The sequence below is a fragment of the Lithobates pipiens genome, unplaced genomic scaffold (genome assembly GCF_037356315.1).
Source record: "Lithobates pipiens isolate NorthernLeopardFrog02 unplaced genomic scaffold, aLitPip1_a1.2 Scaffold_35, whole genome shotgun sequence".
NCBI classification, from domain to species: domain Eukaryota; kingdom Metazoa; phylum Chordata; class Amphibia; order Anura; family Ranidae; genus Lithobates; species Lithobates pipiens.
The window spans coordinates 18,338,235-18,361,678 of NW_027507811.1; the positions used below are offsets into that span (position 1 = coordinate 18,338,235).

General features: G+C 44.2%; 2 protein-coding genes and 1 pseudogene across 2 annotated transcripts in view; all 3 read right to left on the minus strand.

Moving 5' to 3' along the window:
* LOC143955180 (uncharacterized) overlaps positions 1–23,444 on the minus strand; it is a 275,659-nt gene that overhangs the window by 191,205 nt on the left and 61,010 nt on the right.
* LOC143955401 (uncharacterized) lies at positions 12,045–13,131 on the minus strand (annotated as a pseudogene).
* The window catches only part of LOC143955828 (uncharacterized), a 55,764-nt gene continuing 49,785 nt past the window's right edge, over positions 17,466–23,444 (minus strand). Inside the window, exon 2 of the mRNA XM_077465947.1 lies at positions 17,466–18,989. Coding sequence (XP_077322073.1) covers positions 17,746–18,840 — 1,095 coding nt within the window. The 5' untranslated portion in view covers positions 18,841–18,989 and the 3' untranslated portion in view covers positions 17,466–17,745. The remainder of the gene's footprint in view (positions 18,990–23,444) is intronic.

Consider the following 23,444-nt stretch of genomic DNA (forward strand, 5'->3'; position numbering starts at 1 on the left):
ATGCGCCGGCGACTTGGCGCTGGAGTCATTTAGCGGGGTTGGGGGGTATTTATAGCGTGTCTTCCGCTACCCTGTATACCGAATTCACCCGGTGAACATTGGGGGTGCCGTGATCGGTAAGTTAGTATATCTTGGACTGAGCGCTATGATGGTGCTCCCTCACATCAAGTATTGTTTTATAGATTGATAGATTACCCTTTGAATATTTACACAGATGACTCTTCAAATATAGAATACTTTGATGCTGCGGATGTTCTCCTATTTTTTACACTGTCCACATCCAGCCAGGCTGACCTGCTTATCTATCGATGGGTGGACACCCCTGCTACCCCCTCCGGGCCCTAGAGATACCAATATATATTCCTTTACGGGTAACCATCTTGATTTCTTGCCCTTACCTTTACTGGATTTCACTAATTATCTCTATCACTATACTTTATCCTTTTCACATCCATGGGGCATTTTCTTCTATATCCCCCTCTCTTTCATCTCATTAATTCACATTTTCGGTTTAACCTTGGTTCACTTATACACTGATCATTATGGGGTTGTTTCTTTCTCTTTTGGTATGTACTCACGCACACTTCACTGTTATATCACTTTTCACCACTTGGGTAGCCTCACTAATGTGGTTTGACCCTTTGTGCACACTAATTTGTACCCTTGGATAGCCATAACCACGCGTTTTTCCCATTTCATGAGCACATCCACCTCCTCTCAACCACATTGGTTTATCTTTGATGGTTGAGATGATTTCCACACTAATTATCACCTCTAAATGTTTTGAGGCCAATTATAAACCAATAAGTATCAACAGAAATATCTCCACACAGATTTCGGTTATTACTGGGATTAATACCTCCCCCAGCCGCCGGGGGAGACTTCCCTCGGTCACCTGAACTATCTTGGGGACCTGGGCGCGATGGTAAGACCTTGAATATAATTTCAAACAAATGTTCCCCCTCCTTTTCGATTGCACCTTACTATGTTGTCGTATATTTAATTGTGATCTTTATCCATATATGTATTTTAGATGTTGGTATTTCCTGAGGAAGCTGAAAAAGCGAAACTAGTCGAAATACTTCACCTTCTATACCAGCCCCTGATTATTTGTAATGATTTTATGTTCAAATAAATTGACTTGTTATTTTTATAGAACTGTTTTCTCAATGTCTTTATTATCCGTATATGTGCACCGTAATAGTCCCTTGGCTTTCTCTCTTTGTTGATATTTCTGGTTGGGGACCAGATTTTCCAAAAAATTCACTTCAAATGTGGTAAAGTGTTAGCAAGGAAATTAAAAAAGCAACGACTCCGTTCATATATACCCTATATTAGAACAAAAGGAAATCTCAAATGCTCACTACCGAAAGATATTGCAGAGGAATTCAGACAATACTATACTTCACTGTATAATCTTCCAGCTCCCTCCCATCCCTCCTCATCATTAGAAGAATATCTTGAATTCTCAAATTTAGCGAGATTGTCATCTCCAGTGCGAAGAAAGCTCGAGTTACCAATAACAATAGAAGAAGTAACTTCGGCAATAAAGTGTCAGGTACTCACCAAAGCCGAAGTGCTGAGAGCGGCTTCCCTTGCAGCTGGGTGCACAGTACCCCTGAGGGTGGAACAGTGGGTACAGGGCACAGAGAGGCACGGGTTGCCAGCAGGTGACTAGTATGCAGCAGGTCTTCTGAAGGAAGAGATGCCCGTGCAGAAGATCTTGGAACTGGTAGAAGTAAACGCCTGCCAGGGGTTCTAACACCTAGAGTGAAGGCCGAGGGTCAAACACAGGTAACAGTCCGTGAGACAGAGGATATTCCAGAGGCAGGCCGATGGTCAAACACAGGTATCAGTCCGTGAGACAAAGGATATTCCAGAGGCAGGCCGAGGGTCAAACACAGGTATCAGTCCGTGAGACAAAGGATATTCCAGAGGCAGGCCGAGGGTCAAACACAGGTATCAGTCCATGAGACAAAGGATATTCCAGAGGCAGGCCGAGGGTCAAACACAGGTATCAGTCCGTGAGACAAAGGATATTCCAGAGGCAGGCCGAGGGTCAAACACAGGTAACAGTCCGTGAGCCAGCAAGGCTAAGTGCAGAAAGTCCGTTTAACAAGCCAGGGGTCAGATCAAGAGAGAATCAGAGTAGTCTTCAAGCAATCCGGGTCACAACAGGAAGTGGTCAACAGGAACAGGAAACAGGAACACAGGTGAGCTGAGGAGACAAACCAGCAAAGACACAGAGCACATTGATGCCTTTTATAAGCCTGTCAGGCCAATCAGGTAAGGCCCATAGCCGTGTGCATAGGTTTGCACATGCGTGTACGACATTGTATCGTATCACGCATATGCGTGCGTCGTTGTGCAGCTCTTCCCCGCAGGCGCACGGGGAAGTGCCGACGTTGAAGTCTGGTGATTCTCTGACTGCGCCCCCCCCCCCCAAGGGGCAGCCTCCGGATGCCCAATCTGGCTGGTAGCTTGGGGTGTCTCCGGTAAAAATCCCGTATCAGGCGAGGAGCGTGGATGTTACTGGAGGGTTCCCAAGAACTGTCTTCAGGGGGATACCCTTTCCATTTTACCAGGTATTGGGTCTGTCTTCCCCTTCTTCGACAGTCCGTTATGGCTTCCACCTCGAATTCTTCCTCACCTTTGACTTTGACGGGTGGAGGTGGTGCCACTTGTCTTCCGGTGAAAGAACTTGGAATTACTGGTTTTAGTAGGGAAGCATGGAACACCGGGTGAATTTTGTACGAACTAGGTAGCGCCAGTTCAAAAGCTACTGGGTTTACCACCCTTTTGATCTCAAAGGGGCCAATGAACTTGGGATCGAGCTTCCGTGACGGTATGGCAATCTCAGGTTGGCAGAAGATAACCAAACCTTATCCCCGATCTTGAAACTTGGGCAACTCCTTCTTCCTCTATTGTAGTACACCTCATAGTCTCTTTGAGCCTTCTTCATGGCCTCCTGAATCTGTAGGAAATTGTCCTGAATTGACTTTACCCGTTCTTGGACTGCAGGAGCGGAGACTTCAGGGACGGAATCTGGCAAGAAAGAAGGGTGGTAGCCATAGTTCGCCCAAAATGGAGTTTGGTTGGTAGCGGAATGTACAGAGTTATTATACAGTGGTGTGAAAAAGTGTTTGCCCCTTCCTCATTTCCTGTTCCTTTGCATGTTTGTCAAGGACAACACAAGTAAACACAAAATGCAATTTGTAAATGAAGGTGTTTATTATTAAAGGTGAAAAAAAATCCAAACCATCATGGCCCTGTGTGAAAAAGTGATTGCCCCCTAAACCTAATAACTGGTTGGGCCACCCTTAGCAGCAACAACTGCAACCAAGCGTTTGCGATAACGTGCAATGAGGCTTTTACAGCGTCCTGGAGGAATTTTGGCCCACTCATCTTTGCAGAATTGTCCTAATTCAGTTACATTAGAGGGTTTTCGAGCATGAACGGCCTTTTTAAGGTCATACCACAACATCTCAATAGGATTCAGGTCAGGACTTTGGCTAGGCCACTCCAAAGTCTTCATTTTGTTTTTCTTCAGCCATTCGGTGGTGGACTTGCTGGTGTGTTTAGGATCATTGTCCTGCTGCAGAACCCAAGTTTGTTTCAGCTTGAGTACACGAACAGATGGTCGGACATTCTCCTTCAGGATCTCTTGGTAGACAGCAGAATTCATAGTTCCTTTTATCACGGCAAGTCTTCCAGGTCCTGAAGCAGCAAAACAGCCCCAGACCATCACACTACCACCACCATATTTTACTGTTGGTATAATGTTCTTTTTATGAAATGCAGTGTTCCTTCTACGCCAGATATACTTGGACACACACCTTCCAAAGAGTTCCACTTTTGTCTCATCGGTCCACAGAATGTTGTCCCAAAAGTCTTGGGGATCATCAAGATGTGTTGTGGAGAAATTGAGACGAGCTTTGATGTTCTTTTTGCTCAGCAGTGGTTTTCTCCTTGGAACTCTGCCATGCAGGCCATTTTTGCCCAGTCTTTTCCTGATGGTGGAGGCATGAACGCTGACCTTAACTGAGGCAAGTGAGGCCTGCAGTTCCTTGGACGTTGTTGTGGGGTCTTTTGTGACCTCTTGGATGAGTCGTCGCTGCGCTCTTGGGGTAATTTTGGGCGGCCGGCCACTCCTGGGAAGGTTCACCACTGTTCCATGTCTTCGCCATTTGTGGATAATGGCTCTCACTGTGGTTCGCTGGATTCCTAAAGCTTTGGAAATGGCTTTATAACCCTTTGCAGACTGATAGATCTCAATTACTTTCTTTCTCAATTGTTCCTGAATTTCTTTGGGTCTCGGCATGATGTGTAGCTTTTAAGGATCTTCTGGTGGACCTTACTGTGTCAAGCAGCTCCTATTTAAGTGATGCCTTGATTGTGAACAGGTGTGGCAATAATCAGGCCTGGGTGTGGCTAGAGAAATTGAACTCAGGTGTGGACAACCACAGTTATAGTATGTTTTAACAAGGGGGGCAATCACTTTTTCACACAGGGCCATGATGGTTTGGATTTTTTTTCATCTTTAATAATAAACACCTTCATTTACAAATTGCATTTTGTGTTTACTTGTGTTGTCCTTGACTATTGTTTAAATTGGTTTGATGTTCCGAAACACTTAAGTGTGACAAACATGCAAAGGAACAGGAAATGAGGAAGGGGGCAAACACTTTTTCACACCACTGTAGGCAAATTCCGCGCAGGGCAGGAGAGAAGACCAATCGTCTTGGGAGCAGGAGCAAAAGCAATGGAGGTATTGCTCTAACGTTTGATTTGTCCTTTCTGTTTGCCCGTTGCTTTGCGGGTGGTATGCGGAAGATAGAGAGGTCTTGATCTCCAGTGCCTTGCAGAGATTCTTCCAAAATTTTGAGGTGAACTGAATTCCCCTATCAGACACGATATTGGAGGGGACACCATGTAGCCTCACGACTTCCTTGATGAAAATACTTGCTGTAGCCGCAGAAGAGGGAGTGCCACACATGGGTAGGAAGTGTGCCATCTTCGAGAGGCGATCTACTACTACTACTAGGATCGTGGTAAACTTGTCTGAAGATGGCAGATCCACAATAAAATCCATAGAGATCTCTCTCCAGGGACGTTCGGGAACAGGTAAGGATCTCAAAAGTCCCCATGCTTTGGTGTTAGCCCCCTTATTTCGTTGGCAGATAATACAAGACTGGACATAGTTCCTGCAATCCTTCCTCCAACCCGGCCACCAGAAGGAACGATAGATCAAATCAGCAGTCTTCTGGACCCCAAAATGTCCTGCCATCTTATGATCGTGAAAGGTCTGCAAAATCCGGAGCCTTACAGAGGGAGGAATGAATATCTTGCTGTGTGCCCATAGTAAACCATGTTTCTTTTCTAGGGAGGATGCTGTATTTTCGGAAATTTGATCGGTGGCTTGTTTAATGGCTGTAGAAGGTGAAGGATCCGATGGATTGGGAGAGATCGCCAGGTGCTGTAGACGGCCTTCAATCTGAAAGTAGCCATCCTGGAGCACATTGATGCCTTTTATAGGCCTGTCAGGCCAATCAGGTAAGGCCCATAGCCGTGTGCATAGGTTTGCACATGCGTGTACGACATTGTATCGTATCACGCATATGCGTGCATCGTTGTGCAGCTCTTCCCCGCAGGCGCACGGGGAAGTGCCGACGTTGAAGTCTGGTGATTCTCTGACATAAAGATGCTAAAGCAAGGAAAGGCTCCTGGCCCAGACGGATTTACTCTGCAATATTTTAAAAGTTTTCATCTACAACTAGTCCCCTATATGGTTAAAACATTTAACATACAAGGAAAAACCGAGCCTCCACCTGTAGAAGCATTAAGGGCACATATTGTACTCATTCCAAAAGAAGGAAAGGATCAATCAATATGTTGTAACTACCATCCAATATCACTACTATATATGGATTATAAAATATTCACAAAGATACTCGCATCTCACCTACAGCCGTTTATGACGCAATTGGTCCACTTGGACCAAGTGGGGTTTGTCCCCACACGTGAAGCTAGGGACAGTACAATTAAGGTCCTGAATTTAATTCAATATGCAAATCACAGGAAGCTGCCGAGTATCTTTGTCAATACAGACGCAGAAAGGGCCTTCGATAGGGTCAATTGGCCCTTTATGTTAGGAGTTTTAAAACAAATGGGCTTTGGGGATCGAATGTTGGACTGGATAGCAGGAATATATTCAAATCCACAAGCATAGGTGAAGGTCAACGGGATAAACTCTGAAAATTTCCCAGTATCCAATGGGACGCGTCAGGGATGTCCCCTGTTGCCTCTTTTATTTGCGTTGTCATTAGAACCTTTGTTAAATAGAATTAGACAGAACCCCGACATTAAGGGTATTCCTTTAATGGATCAGGAATATAAACTTTCAGCATACGCGGATGATTTATTATTTTCACTTTCTAGTCCACAAATATCACTACCCAATCTATTGGAGGAAATAGAGCGTTACGGAGTTCTGTCTAGTTTTAACATAAACTATAGCAAGTCAGAGGCGATGGGGATATCACTGGAGGGCTCCATTCAAAAAAATTTAGAGGACAATTTTAAGTTTAAATGGACAGCTACATCCCTGAACTATTTAGGGATACAGAATCCACCTAATTTAATAGATGCATATGCATTGAACTTCCCACCCTTATTAAGGGAAATTAGTACAACGTTGAATGAATGGAGTAAATCCTCACATTCCTGGTTTGGGAGAAGTAATATATTGAAAATGAACATAGTCCCCAAGTTTCTTTATTTGTTTCAGGCGCTACCAATCCGGATTCCACTGGCCTTTTTCAGTAAAATTCAAACAATTTTTACAAAGTTTATATGGGCAAGTAAGCGGCCTAGGATTAATAGGAAGTTACTAACAATGTCTAAAGAAGCGGGTGGAATCGCAGCACCTGATTTATACAAATACTACCAGGCTACGCAGCTTGGTAGAATTGTGGATTGGTGCCGACATAGAGACAATAAAAGGTGGGTCGCTATGGAACAACAAGTAAGCCCCATTCCTTTAGATAGAGCCATGTGGTGTGGTACGGTTATACCTCCTTTATTAAGAGTTCATCCTTTAATAGGACCTACGCTCCAGATGGGAGCTAAAGCCGTACGTATCCCCAGAATCTCAACAGCAAAATCTCCTTTATTTCCCATTCTTGGGAACCCACATTTTCTGTCCGGTCTGGAACCAGGAATATTTAGAAATTTAAGAGGGAGGGGATGTTTTCAGGCATCACACTTCTTGAAGTTTAAAAAATGGCTATCAATAGAAATGTTAATGCAATCAGGAGGACAATATGAATTACCTCTATGGCAGGCGTTACAGGTTAAACATTTCTTAGACACTTTGGGACCATCTGAGGATTTTGATCGACCACTTACTAGGTTTGAAGAGTATTGTGAGAAGAAGGAGCCCCTCTCCCATATTATTTCTAAAATATATGCTTTATTAGTCTCTCCTTTGGAGGATATTGATATAATGAGTTTGGATAAATGGGAAAGAGATCTCGGACAAACCTTTACCCCGGCCCAACGTCAGAAAATAATACATTTGACTTTTAAATCATCTAGATGTGTCAAGATACAGGAATTAAATTATAAAGTACTAATGCGTTGATATTATACTCCATCACGAATGCATACTTTCTCCTTAGAGTCATCGGATAGGTGTTGGAGATGCGGTAAGGAGAGAGGCACTATTGTCCATATTTTTTGGCATTGCCCAGTGATTAGACAGTTTTGGGAAGAGGTTCAGAAAATCTCTCAATTGTTTACTGAATATCATCTTGAGGAAGATCCGGCCTTTTTTCTACTACAATGTACACATATCCCATTAGAGAGATACAAGAATTCAATGCTATGTCACTTGGTGAATGCAGCTAAAAGCTGCATCACCATCTGTTGGAAGGAAACGGGGGCTCCGCGAATTTCGCAATGGTTAAATAAAGTAAGGAAAATCGGGATCATGGAGAGTCTGATCCCTATGCCTCCCGAGGAAAGGGAAGCTATAGTACAAGTCTGGGCTCCATGGGAAATATTTTTACAGTCAGAGGAGGGGAAGGGGTTGATTGGAGAGGAAACTGAGGATTAGATTAACTGGTCAAGCGATGCAAACCCTACCTTTTGGAGGGGTGATGTCGGATTCCTCCCCTTTTCTCCCTCTTCCCTATCCTCTTTCTGTTCCTCCCTTCCCTCCCCCTTTCCTTTTTTTTTTCTTTCCCTTCCAAGGGAGAAGGAGGAGAACCGTTATGGGGAATTGATACTGTATTGATAGGGTACGGATATTGTTTTGTTTATAAAAACGGCAAGAATATATATATTATGTTGGTTTATTAGTGATGTAGTTTAATGGATTATGTGATTATCAGAAAGTGTATCTTATATATAATTATCATCAACGGCCTATGTTCTGTATTCTTGCAAAGAAATAAAGAATAAAAAAAAAAAAAAAAGAACTCAAACGTCATTAGCATTCGCTGAACCAAACCAAGGTGGTAGATCAGGCTTATCCCTATTTATAATTATGACAATACAAAAGAATGAAAAGTAAACTGAAACTTATGCACAAATTTATATAGTACAGACATTAATTATATAAACATGATTTTTTAACAATCTTTTAAAATAGTTATCAATGTACACAGGACTTTATTTAATATGGGTCATATCCCTTTAAAGTAAATTTACACATTTTACATCGCTGTAAATTATTCTTCTACAGTTATTCTATTTTGGTTAATAATATATTTTCCCATTTTTCTTAAAAGATATTGGAATTTCCTCTTTTCATCTGGAATTTGGCTATGTGTTTCCTGGAAGTGTTCAGTGTATTTTTATAGGTTGGACTTGATGGACTTGTGTCTTTTTTTCAACCTCACCTAGTATGTAACTATGTATAATGTAGAGCCCAGTTCTGAGTAATTATCCCAACATACAGTGCTGAGAATTCTATCACCAGGAACGAATATACTACTACAGGATATGCAGCTCTTAGCAGATCCAATCGCTTCTGGAATTTTACACTGCAATGCAGAAAAGTCCTCAGGGTGGCCCAGGGGCGGATCGGGGGGGGGGGGGAACAGGGCAATTGCCCCCTCCGATAATGCGAGTGAGAGAGCGGATGGCTCTGCGGGTGACAGCCCGGGCGGCTCCGCGGGTGAGGCCACGGCCGTCTCCACGAGTGAGAGCACGGCTGGCTCTGTGGGCAAGAGAGGGTTGCTCGGTCAGTCAGTGGGTGGGTGAGAGAGCGAGGGGTAGCTGGGTGACTCAGTGTGTGAGCTGGCCAATCAGGGAGCCTGGGGCAGGGGAGTAGAGAGATGACATCATCTCTTGGCGCCCGCCCTGCATCCCTGCAGTTCCGCTCTCATTGTGCTGGCGGCAGAGAGATGACGCGAGGGCTCAATGTACAAATTATATAATTTCATGATTTTTATATTGTTTTTAACACTGTTATGATATTGTATTTTTCAATAAAATAAATATTTTTTCTACATTCCTATTTGCTTCCATGCCTTAAAAGTCCGACCTGTTGATATCTATTTGGTATCTTCTTTGTTTTCCCTATTCTCCAACAGCTCTCCTCCACCATCCACACTACATTCTCCGACAGCTCTCCTCCATCATCCACATTACATTCTCCGACAGATCTCCTCCACCATCCACACTACATTCTCCGACAGATCTCCTCCACCATCCACACTACATTCTCCGACAGATCTCCTCCACCATCCACACTACATTCTCCGACAGCTCTCCTCCACCATCCACACTACATTCTCCGACAGATCTCCTCCACCATCCACACTACATTCTCCGACAGATCTCCTCCACCATCCACACTACATTCTCCGACAGATCTCCTCCACCATCCACATTACATTCTCCGACAGATCTCCTCCACCATCCACACTACATTCTCGGACAGATCTCCTCCACCATCCACACTACATTCTCGGACAGATCTCCTCCACCATCCACACTACATTCTCCGACAGCTCTCCTCCACCATCCACACTACATTCTTCGACAGCTCTCCTCCACCATCCACACTACATTCTCCGACAGCTCTCCTCCACCATCCACACTACATTCTCCGACAGAGCTCCTCCACCATCCACACTACATTCTCCGACAGATCTCCTCCACCATCCACACTACATTCTCCGACAGTTCTCCTCCACCATCCACACTACATTCTCCGACAGTTCTCCTCCACCATCCACACTACATTCTCCGACAGATCTCCTCCACCATCCACACTACATTCTCCGATAGATCTCCTCCACCATCCACACTACATTCTCCGACAGATCTCCTCCACCATCCCCACTACATTCTCCGACAGCTCTCCTCCACCATCCACACTACATTCTCCGACAGATCTCCTCCCACCATCCACACTACATTCTCCGACAGCTCTCCTCCTACCATCCACACTACATTCTCCGACAGATCTCCTCCACCATCCACACTACATTCTCTCGACAGCTCTCCTCCCACCATCCACACTACATTCTCTGACAGCTCTCCTCCCACCATCCACACTACATTCTCCGACAGATCTCCTCCACCACCCACACTACATTCTCCGACAGCTCTCCTCCCACCATGCACACTACATTCTCTGACAGCTCTCCCCCACCATCCACACTACATTCTCCGACAGATCTCCTCCCACCATCCACACTACATTCTCCGACAGCTCTCCTCCACCATCCACACTACATTCTCCAACAGATCTCCTCCCCCCATCCACACTACATTCTCCGACACCTCTCCTCCACCATCCACACTACATTCTCCGACACCTCTCCTCCACCATCCACACTACATTCTCCAACAGATCTCCTCCACCATCCACACTACATTCTCCGACAGCTCTCCACCCACCATCCCCACTACATTCTCCGACAGCTCTCCTCCACCATCCACACTACATTCTCCCACAGCTCTCCTCCACCATCCACACTACATTCTCCGACAGCTCTCCTCCACCATCCACACTACATTCTCCGACAGCTCTCCTCCACCATCCACACTACATTCTCCGACAGATCTCCTCCACCATCCACACTACATTCTCCGACAGATCTCCTCCACCATCCACACTACATTCTCCGACAGCTCTCCTCCACCATCCACACTACATTCTCTGACAGCTCTCCTCCACCATCCACACTACATTCTCCGACAGATCTCCTCCCACCATCCACACTACATTGTATTTTCTGGTGTTTAACAAGATTGCCTTTCCTCAAGAAAACTTTCCTGCACTATGGACTTGAATAGGACTCTCACCCCTGTGAATTATTTTGTGTTTATCAAGGTATTCTTTATGATTCAATGATTTCCCACACTCTGAACATGAATAAGGATTTTCACCCATGTGAATTCTTTTAATACCAGTAGCTGAAAAATAAAATAAAATAGTGGTCCTGCGCAAATACAAAATATGATAATAAACGTGCTAGTGCATAAATAAATAAATATACAAAAAGGTAGTTCAAAAATCGAGTCCATATAGCAAGTCTTTAGGTATATTCAACGGCACCAAAGATATTCTGATAGACTCAACTCAGAGAGGAAGTGGTTAAAACAAATTCATGTAGAACGGAAAGGATATGAGCTCCCAGAACTCTCAACTCTACTATAAGGAAAATAGGCACATCAAATAGAATAGGCAGCCTCCGTTCTCTCTTTAACCAGCAGGGGGTCCTCAACAGTTAATATTTCCCCAGTTATGAACATCCACCACGGGCCATTCATTCCTGTAATAGTTGTACTGTGGTATAGGCAGCGGTGTCCATAAACAAATGCCACTCCTAATACCTTGGAATGTCTAGGTAGACATGGAATGTCTAGGTAGACATTCTAAGGTATTAAGAGTGGCATTTGATTTTGGTAAGTGGCAACTAGATTTTTGAACTACCTTTTTGTATATTTATTTATTTATGCACTAGCACGTTTATTATCATATTTTGTATTTGCGCAGGACCACTATTTATTTTATTTTCCAGCTACTGGTATTATGTGAATACTACTAGGTCCAGCTGCAGTTATTAGCACTTTAATTGCTATTTTGCACGTTTACACGTTTTAGTGACACTTGTTTGATTTAAGTGCGTTTATTCACTTCATTTGTCTGTATGAGGTTTTTTTTTTATCACATTTATACATATATTTATCACTTTCAAAATAAATTTTTGGTGATTTTACACTTTAAATAGTAGCGCTAAGGCCTTTTTTCCCCATTTCATGTGAATTCTTTGATGTATAACAAGGCCTCTTTTACAAGTTGAATATTTCCCGAACTCTGTACAGGAATAGGGATGCACACCCGTGTGACTTCTCTGATGTTTAACAAGGTCTCCTTTACAATTAAAAGATTTCCCGCACCCCAAACATGAATAAGGACGCTCACCCATGTGAATTCTCTGATGTTGGACAAGGCTGCTTTTACGAGCGAAAGATTTCCCACACTCTGAACAAAGATAAGGACATTTACCTGTGCGAATTCTCTGATGCAGAACAAGGTCTTCTTTCTGAATGAAAGATTTCCCGCACTCTGAACACGAATAGGGAAGCTCACCCATGTGATATTTTCTGATGTCGCAAAAGGTTATTTTTCCGAGTGAAAGATTTCCCACATTCTGAACATGAAAAGGGTCGCTCACTGGTGTGAACTCTCTGGTGCTGAAAAAAATCAATTTTCTTATTGAAAGATTTCTCACACTCTGAACATGTATAGGGAAGGTTGCCTGTGTGATATTTCTGATGTTGCAAAAGATTTCCTTTCTTAGTGAAAGCTTTCCCGCACTCTGAACATGAATAGAGGCACTCACCAGTGTGAATTTTGTGATGTTTAGTAAGATCACCTTTGTCTTTGAAAGCTTTCCCGCACTCTGAACATGAATAGAGGCACTCACCAGTGTGAATTTTGTGATGTTTAGTAAGATCACCTTTGTCTTTGAAAGCTTTCCCGCACTCTGAACATGAATAGGGACGCTCACCCGTGTGAATTCTCTGATGTTTAACAAGACAATCTTTCCTAAAGAAACAATTTCCGCACTATGAACATGAATAGGGACGCTCACCAATGTGAATCTTTTTTTTTTTATAAATTCTTTATTTTTTCATCTTTTCTTTCCATAGATTTCACATTACATTTCGTTTTACATCTACAACTTCTTTAACAGCTATAACAGTCTTATAATATTTCAATCCGTACCTCAATTCCATGTCATCCTCCCCCCTCCCTCACCCTTCCCTCCCAGAAAAATAAATAAATAAATATACAAACAAGAGAAAAAAAAAAAAAAAAAAAAAAAGTTTGAATTTTCTCTATAATCCCCCCCTCACTCCCCCCCCCCCCCCCCCCCACCACCACCCGCCTGCTCTATCATATTTCGAAATGTTTCACATCATACTTTCTCTATAATTTAGATATGGAGCCCAGATCTTCTGATATTTCTCGTCTTGATCTCTCATTGTCATTGTTAAATTTTCCATTTGTTGGATTTCTGCAATTCTCTGAAACCACTGTGCTCTAGCTGGAGGGTTGCTTTTTTTCCACAGAACCGGGATACATGCCCTTGCTGCTATCAATAAATGTCTCAGCAAAGAATTTTTGAATCTTTCTATTGCCATTGGGATGTCCAGCAGCAGAAAAGTTGCCGGTTTATCTCCCAGGTCAATTCCTGTAATCCTTACAATAGTATCGGCTACCATCTCCCAGAACACTCTAATTTTTGGACATTCCCAAAATATATGTAATAATGTTCCTTCTGCTCCATGACATCTCCAACATGTCTCTGATATCTGGGGGTAAATTTGATGTAACATTTTTGGTGTTCTATACCACCTAGTAAGGATCTTATATCCCCCTTCTTGATATCTGCTTGCCATCGAGGCCTTTTGATTAAACAACAGCATCTTATCCTTTTGTTCTGGGGAAAACGTAGTCCCTAAATCTCTTTCCCAAGCCTGTAAAAAGGGCAAATCTTGTGAAGTCTCCTGTTCTATTAACATACTATAAAAATAAGACATCAGATGTCTCAGTTTCTCTCCTTTCAAACAGATCTCTTCAAACTCAGTCAATGCCCTTATTTCTACGTATACCTTTGATTTAGATCTAATAAAGGCTTCTAATTGCCTCATTCTGAAAGGGTCTAATCCTAATGTCATTCCTTTTTCAATATCTTTTTTAGTCATTAACCGGTTGCCTACCGAGAAATGACAAATTCTACTCATACCTCTATCTTGTATTGTTTTAAACTTTGGATCTGTCATTCCCGGTAGAAATGCTGGGGTACCAAGGATAGGAAGGAGCGGACTGGGAATTCTTGAAATAGATGTTTTCCTGAATACTCTTTTAGTTATTCGTAATGTCTCCCCTAGTATTGGATGTTTTCTCAATCCCATTGGTATTTCTGTATCTGGAATCCACACTAATCCTTCCAATGGGATATCTGTCGCTGCTTGTTCTGTCTGTATCCACGGTTTTTCGTTTTTAAGCCTACACCATTCCACTACTCTAGTTAAGTGTGAGGCCTCCTGGTATTTTATTGGATCTGGAAGTCCTATCCCTCCTTTTCCTTTGGGGAGTACTAAAATATCTCGGCGTACTCTTGCTGGTTTTCCAGCCCAGATGAACTTCATAAATCTTGATCTAAGATCCTTAAACAAACTTGAAGGGATCTTAATTGGTATAGTTTGAATTATGTATAACAGTCTGGGCATCACATTCATCTTAATAATATTGGTTCTCCCGAACCATGTAAAAATCTCTTTGTCCCATTTTTGAAGATCACTTTTGATCTGTCTTACCAGTGGGATATAGTTAAGTTCAAACAGTTCATTTAGATTTTTTGACATTTTTGTTCCTAAGTAACTTATATATGAATTCGTCCATCTAAAATCAAATTGCGTGGACACTGCTTGCAACTGAGGCGAATCCATCTCTACTCCCATTGCCTCCGATTTTCCATAGTTTATTCTAAAGTTGGATATTTTCCCATATTCTCGTAGCTCCATTAGTAAAGATGGGAGAGATGTAATTGGGGACGTTACAAAAAAGATCAAATCATCTGCATAAGCTGCCAACTTCTGATCCTCATTTTTTATTTTTACCCCCCTGATATCCACATTGGCACGTATTTTCCTTAAAAAAGGTTCTATTGTCAAAATGAATATCAGGGGTGAGAGGGGACATCCCTGGCGTGTTCCATTTAAAATGGAGAATTGCTCTGATAATCTGTCATTCACTTTCACCCTAGCACTTGGTTTTGAATATAAGTTTAGGATCCATCTCAGCATCCCCTCCCCCAGGCCTATATGTTGTAGTACTGCTTTTAAGAATATCCAATCCACCCGATCAAACGCTTTTTCTGCATCCGCAGATACTATCACCATTGACTTATGCAATTTTTGTACCAGGTAAATTGTGTTCACCACTCGTTGCGTATTTTCTCTTCCTTCTCTCCCTGGGACGAATCCCACTTGATCTGGGTGTATTAGTTCCGGTATCAAATTTATCAATCTCATGGCTAATATTTTTGTGAACAATTTAAGGTCCACATTCAACAACGAAATAGGTCGGTAGCTGGGACACTGAGAGGGATCCTTTCCTTCTTTCGGTATTACTGTTATATGCGCCAGTAACGTTTCTGTTGGAATTTGCTTCCCTTCCCGTATTGAATTATAGGCTTCCACGAATCTCGGAGCCAATTTCTCCGCGAACATTCTATAATATGACAAAGTAAATCCATCTGGACCTGGTGATTTACCTAATTTCAATATTTTTAATGCTTTTGCAACTTCCTCTAGAGTGATTGGTACATCTATTTCTCTGGCCATTTCCTCTGTTATTTTTGGCATTTCTGTCCTTTCAATATATTCTCTAGCGATCTCTCCTTTTTTTAACTCCTCTGCCAACGTAGACTTCTTTTCCAACTGATATAGCTTCTCATAGTATTCTTTGAATACCTGAGCAATTTTCTCCGATGTATTAACCATTTCATCTCTCTGTGTCTTAATTTGTGTAATTGAATTCCTAGTTGTGCTTTCTCTGAGGGCGTTTGCCAACAGTCTCCCTGGTTTATTCCCAAATTCATAGAATCTCCGTTTCCCTCGAGTTAGCTTTGCTTTCGCTTTATCTATTAATTGGAGATTTAATTTTTCACGCAGACCCTCTAATTTCTGTTCTACTAATTGTGCTTGTGATTTTTTATGTACTGTTTCTAGTTCCCTAATCTCTTTAAGCAAGTTATCAATCGTTTCATTCATTCTGCGTTTTCTATGTGCTCCCATGGATATAAATATTCCTCTCATGACACATTTATGTGCTTCCCATATACAAAAAGGTGTTGTTTCTCCTACTTTATTTGTTGCAAAAAAAACATCCAGTTCTTGTTCTAATTTTACCTTATATTCACTATCCTTTAGTAATGTTTCATTTAACTTCCATTGCCATTCCCTTGGTTCAGCTTCCCCTAATTCAATCACACAACTCGTCGGGGCGTGGTCTGATAGTGTAAATAGGCCAATTGAGGCTTCCACTAGGGATGTAATCACATTCTGGGAGATTAAAATATAGTCAATTCTAGAGTAAGATTTATATTTTGCCGAGAAAAAAGTATAATCTCTGCTCTGTGTGTGAACAGCCCTCCAGCTGTCGATCAGCTGCAGTTCTTGCATCATTCTCTTTACTTTCCTTAATTTGACATAAGATAGATGAGACGAGCCTTTTGATGTGTCTATTATTGGATCCAAAGCCATATTTAGGTCGCCTCCTAACACTAGTATTCCCTCTTTATGTTGTTGAATAATCTGTAAATAGATTTCTAGAGAGGTTACTTGGTTTTCATTTGGCAGATATATATTTACCAATGTCACTTTTTGGCAGCCCAATGTACCTTTTACTATCAGGAGGCGACCTTCCTCATCCATGTATACCCCTTGTTCCTTCCATGGTGTCTGTCTTGCTATTAAAATAGATACCCCACAGGATTTCGAGTTCTGTGAGGTGCTATGATATACCCAGGGGAAATAGTGACCTTTACTCCAAGGGATCCTATCCTTTTTAAAATGAGTTTCCTGTAAGAAAACTATTTGAGATTTAAATCTTTTCAACTCCATTATTAATCGTGTACGTTTCTCTGGGGTGTTTAGTCCCTTAACATTGTATGATGTGAAACTTATTTTAGTCATTTTTATTGTCAGTTCGGGGGGGGGGGGGGGGGGGGGAGGGAAAAAGAGAGGAGACGAAAAATAAATAAATATATAAAAATAAAACCCAATCCACGCCCCAAAACTACCCCTTCTTTCAGATAAATGAGAGACAGATACTATATCCGGAGCTGTCCCCCAAGAATAAATAAAAAAAAAAAAAAAAAAAAAAAAAAAAAAAAAAAAAAAAAACCCCAACGCCTCCGACTTTTCCTCCACCTGGAGGAGAGGCGTTTAATATGGGGGTGTTAGTGAGCAAAAGAGGAGCAAGTGAACCGCGCCCACAACCAGCGTTCTCCACACTAACAATAATTATTTTTCTACCACATTCATCTTTTTCTTGTTAACATAGACATGATCTTTATCATTATCTTTACTTAATCCTTTACTTTTCACATATTATCTCTATTCTTCCCCTTTATTTCTTTTCCCTTTCTCTTTCTCTTTCCCATCTTCTCTCCCTTCTCTCCCTCCTCCCCCTCATCATTTCTACTGCTACCCCTCTCTTCTTTTCCTTAAGTAAATGTGAATCTTTTGGTGTTGCACAAGGTTTCCTTTATGAGTGAAAGATTTCCCGCACTCCGAACATGAATAAGGACACTCACCTGTGTGAATTCTATGATGTTTGATTAGGTTCTCTTTATGTTTGAAAGATTTCCCACACTCTGAACATGAATAAGGACACTCACCCATGTGAATTCTCTGATGTTTAAGAAGGTCTGATTTTTGAGTGAAAGATTTCCTGCACTCTGAACATGAATAAGGACGTTCACCTGTGTGAACTGTCTGATGACAAACAAGGCCTGCTTTCCCAAAAAAAGATTTCCCGCACTCTGAACATGAATAAGGGCGTTCCCCCGTGTGTACTCTGAAATGTTTAACAAGCTGTCCTTTATGAGTGAAGGATTTCCCACACTCTGAACATAAATAAGGGCGCTCACCCGTGTGAATTTTCTGATGTTTAACGAGGTCTTCTTTATGCGTGAATGATTTCCCGCACTCTGAACATGAATACGGACGCTCACCCATGTGAATTTTCTGATGTTTAAGAAGAATATGTTTCTTGATAAAAGATTTCCCGCACTCTGAACATGGATAGGGACGCTCATCCATGTGAATGCCCTGATGCGTAACAAGGTCTCCTCTATGAGTGAAAGATTTCCCGCACACTGAACATGAATAAGGGCGATCACCCGTGTGAATTTTCTGGTGCCTAACAAGATGATCTTTCTTACAGAAAGATTTCCCGCACTCCGAACAAGAATAAGGACGTTCCCCCGTGTGAAACTTCTGGTGTTGCATAAGGTGTCCTTTCTGAGTGAAAGATTTCCCGCACTCTGAACATGAATAAGGGCGATCACCCGTGTGAACTCTCAGGTGCTGAATAAGTGTTCCTTTCTTAGCGAAACATTTCCCGCACTCTGAACATGGGAATAGATTGTCACCTCGGTGATCTCCTTCATGGGGTGAGGAAGTTTCCTCGGGATTAGAAGGATCTGTTGATGGATCTGCAGTGTGAGATCTTACATGGATATTTCCAATCATAGTATGTGATTGATGAGAAGATTCCCCCTGATCAGAGGGATCCATTGATGTCTCCGGACAGGAAGGTCTGTGATGTATATTTTGTGTATTTGGATTTCCTCCTGGAGGATCCTGTGTGATGACATTATCTTCTGACTTACAATCAGCAGATAATAGAAGACGTCTCTCCGAGGAATTCCTGACATCACATCCATCTGTTGGAAAGAAGAATAAAAAAATTGAATAAATCTCAGTAGATGACGAATCTGCCGGACAATTCGATCGCGTGTGTGGGGCTTCATCGGACCTTTGCTGTCGAAATAACAGCCGGACTTCAGATTTAGAACGTGTTTCAAATTTTTCCGACGGACTCGAGTCCGGCCGGAAAAAAATCAGTTCGTCGGTATGTTAGTCCGACGGACGAAAACCGACGCCAGGGCAGCTATTGACTATGAACTTCCTTATTCTAATCCGGTCGTACGTCATCACCGTTCGAATCCATCGGACTTTGGTGCGATTGTGTGTGTGGCCAAGTCCGTCCGTTCGCGAAGTCCATCGGAACTCCGCCGAAGGTCTGTCGAGAAGACAGTCGGACCTAGTCTGCGGTGGTGTGTACGGTGTAGAGTGCACCATTACAGGGAAAGGAGGAACCTGACCCCCCCCCCGATAAAACAGGCCTCAGTCACCATGTGTCCGATCCATTTGGAAATGGTCGCAGAAGAAGCAGGCAGCCTTTTTCTTGGACTGTCCATGATCAGAAATAATGAATATGACCCCAGAAAAGACTCCATGGCTGCCAAACACACCCTAAATCGCCCGAACCACATCCAAGGCATGCAAAGCAAATTCTTTAGGATGGTTGGGCCCGGGACACAGGGAAGGCAATGTCTTCATTCAAATGGAAATCAGAGACTACCTTAGGAAGGAACGACGGACATAGGCGAAGAACCACCTTATCTTTGTGGAAGGAAAGCAGGAAGTGACACATGCGGGGGAAGGCACAGAAGCAGGAAGTGACACATGCAGGGGAGGGCACAGAAGCGGGAAGTGACACATGCGGGGGAAGGCACAGAAGCGGGAAGTGACACATGCAGGGGAAGGCACAGAAGCAGGAAGTGACACATGCAGGGGAAGGCACAGAAGCAGGAAGTGACACATGCGGGGGAAGGCACAGAAGCAGGAAGTGACACATGCGGGGGAAGGCACAGAAGCAGGAAGTGACACATGCAGGGGAGGGCACAGAAGCGGGAAGTGACACATGCAGGGGAAGGCACAGAAGCGGGAAGTGACACATGCGGGGGGAAGGCACAGAAGCGGGAAGTGACACATGCGGGGGAAGGCACAGAAGCAGGAAGTGACACATGCGGGGAAAGGCACAGAAGCAGGAAGTGACACATGCGGGGGAAGGCACAGAAGCAGGAAGTGACACATGCGGGGGAAGGCACAGAAGCAGGAAGTGACACATGCGGGGGAAGGCACAGAAGCAGGAAGTGACACATGCGGGGGAAGGCACAGAAGCAGGAAGTGACACATGCAGGGGAAGGCACAGAAGCAGGAAGTGACACATGCAGGGGAGGGCACAGAAGCAGGAAGTGACACATGCAGGGGAAGGCACAGAAGCAGGAAGTGACACATGCAGGGGAAGGCACAGAAGCGGGAAGTGACACATGCAGGGGAAGGCACAGAAGCGGGAAGTGACACATGCGGGGGGAAGGCACAGAAGCGGGAATTGACACATGCGGGGGAAGGCACAGAAGCGGGAAGTGACACATGCGGGGGAAGGCACAGAAGCGGGAAGTAACACATGCGGGGGAAGGCACAGAAGCGGGAAGTGACACATGCGGGGGAAGGCACAGAAGCGGGAAGTGACACATGCGGGGGAAGGCACAGAAGCGGGAATTGACACATGCGGGGGAAGGCACAGAAGCGGGAAGTGACACATGAGGGGGAAGGCACAGAAGCGGAAAGTGACACATGCGGGGGAAGGCACAGAAGCGGGAATTGACACATGCGGGGGAAGGCACAGAAGCGGAAAGTGACACATGCGGGGGAAGGCACAGAAGCGGGAATTGACACATGCGGGGGGAAGGCACAGAAGCGGGAAGTGACACATGCGGGGGAAGGCACAGAAGCGGGAAGTGACACATGCGGGGGAAGGCACAGAAGCGGGAATTGACACATGCGGGGAAGGCACAGAAGCGGGAAGTGACACATGAGGGGGAAGGCACAGAAGCTGGAAGTGACACATGCGGGGGAAGGCACAGAAGCGGGAAGTGACACATGCGGGGGAAGGCACAGAAGCGGGAAGTGACACATGCGGGGGAAGGCACAGAAGCGGGAAGTGACACATGCGGGGGAAGGCACAGAAGCGGGAAGTGACACATGCGGGGGAAGGCACAGAAGCGGGAAGTGACACATGCGGGGGAAGGCACAGAAGCGGGAATTGACACATGCGGGGGAAGGCACAGAAGCGGGAATTGACACATGCGGGGGAAGGCACAGAAGCGGGAATTGACACATGCGGGGGAAGGCACAGAAGCGGGAAGTGACACATGCGGGGGAAGGCACAGAAGCGGGAATTGACATATGCGGGGGAAGGCACAGAAGCGGGAAGTGACACATGCGGGGGAAGGCACAGAAGCGGGAATTGACACATGCGGGGGAAGGCACAGAAGCGGGAAGTGACACATGCGGGGGGAAGGCACAGAAGCGGGAAGTCACACATGCGGGGGAAGGCACAGAAGCGGGAATTGACACATGCGGGGGAAGGCACAGAAGCGGGAAGTGACACATGCGGGGGAAGGCACAGAAGCGGGAATTGACACATGCGGGGGAAGGCACAGAAGCGGGAATTGACACATGAGGGGGAAGGCACAGAAGCGGGAATTGACACATGAGGGGGAAGGCACAGAAACGGGAATTGACACATGAGGGGGAAGGCACAGAAGCGGGAATTGACACATGCGGGGGAAGGCACAGAAGCGGGAAGTGACACATGCGGGGGAAGGCACAGAAGCGGGAATTGACACATGAGGGGGAAGGCATAGAAACTGGAATTGACACATGAGGGGGAAGGCACAGAACCAGGAAGTGACACATGAGGGGGAAGGCACAGAAGCGGGAAGTGACATGCGGTGGAGGCACAGAAGCAGGAAGTGACACATGCAGGGGAAGGCACACATCACAGCACCAAGTGTTAACCCTTGCCACAGCACACAACCCTTTATTAGGCAAACACATATTTAACCTGCACCTACCTACAGGATGATGGGAAGATCTGCTAATTGTCATTTTTAATTTTATATTGACATTTTCTTTAAACTGTGACGGTTACTTACTTGTGTTGATAGAGTGGGAAATTTCATCTTCTTCCTTTTTCATAATCATCCCAACCTCCTCCGTGGACGGCTGATCACCCCCCACATACGTCTCTACTTCTTCCTCTTTAACCTCAGCTTTTATATTAATCCGTTCTTCACCCTACACCCCAAAATAATAGATAAATTCTATTAAAGCTGAACTCCGGGCAGATATAAAAAACATAAATGACAGCATCTCTGTATTCCCTACTACATCACTAAAAATAGTATTTTTTAATAAATAACATTAATAAATAAATAGTTTGCATATAAGCCTTCAAAATGGGGGCTTTTGATTTTTCAAGTTCAGGTCCCATCGGCTTTAATAGGATTCCCCGTTCGGGTCAGAACTTTTTCTCTGTTTGGGAGTTCTGGTGGGAACCAAACAGGGGGGTGTTCAGCCTATCTGTAGTAAGCAGTGTAAGTACCTGAATGTGACCTGGTATCAGGCTCTTGCAGTATCTGTACATAAGAGCTCAGACTGGAATAAGCAGAACAAGGAGCCAACCAGCTGTGCTGCATTTCTAACAAGTGACATCCCAATAGCAGGAGAGAGTGGACAAAGATAAGGGCATCAGTCTGCTGCTTCTCCTTTCACCGTCCAGTCACAATAAGGGGGAGGGACAAGACCGGCGGGTGTTACTGAGGTGAAGTAAAGATAAATCAGGTCTACTGCCCATTTCCTGTGTGCCAAGGAAGCCAGGAACCTATTCCCTAGTTGCACATTATCATGTTGGTGTGGAGAGGAGCAAAGAACAGCACTACGCCATTCAGTATGCACCTTTCGGTGGAGGAACACAAGGTGACCCACAATAACATGTGACTGGGCTTAAGACCCACAGAGGAAACAAACGTATATTATTTAAAAAAAAAAAAACACAACAATAAAAATGGGCTTGAAAAATGTGGGGTACTCAAAGGAACTAGAAATCTCAGCTGTAGAAGTAAGCATTTAAACAAGGAACTATCCAAGGCACAGATCGTTCCCAGATGAGGTGTCTGGGTGGGGTGGTCGATATCCGTACTGCAAGCCTAACATTCATTGTCCAAGTTCAACTGTGACTTTTGTTTGTCATTGTATTAACTTAACCACTTAAGGACCGCCTCACGCCGATATACGTCGGCAGAATGGCACGGCTGGGCACAAGCACGTACCTGTACGTTCCTTTTTAAGTGCCCAGACGTGGGCCGGGAGCGCGCCACCGGTGGCACGCTCCCGACCGGTCCTGAGCTCCGTGACCGCGGGACCAGCGGACCCAATCGGCGCTGGTGTCCCACGATCGGGTCACAGAGCTAAAGAACGAGGAGAGG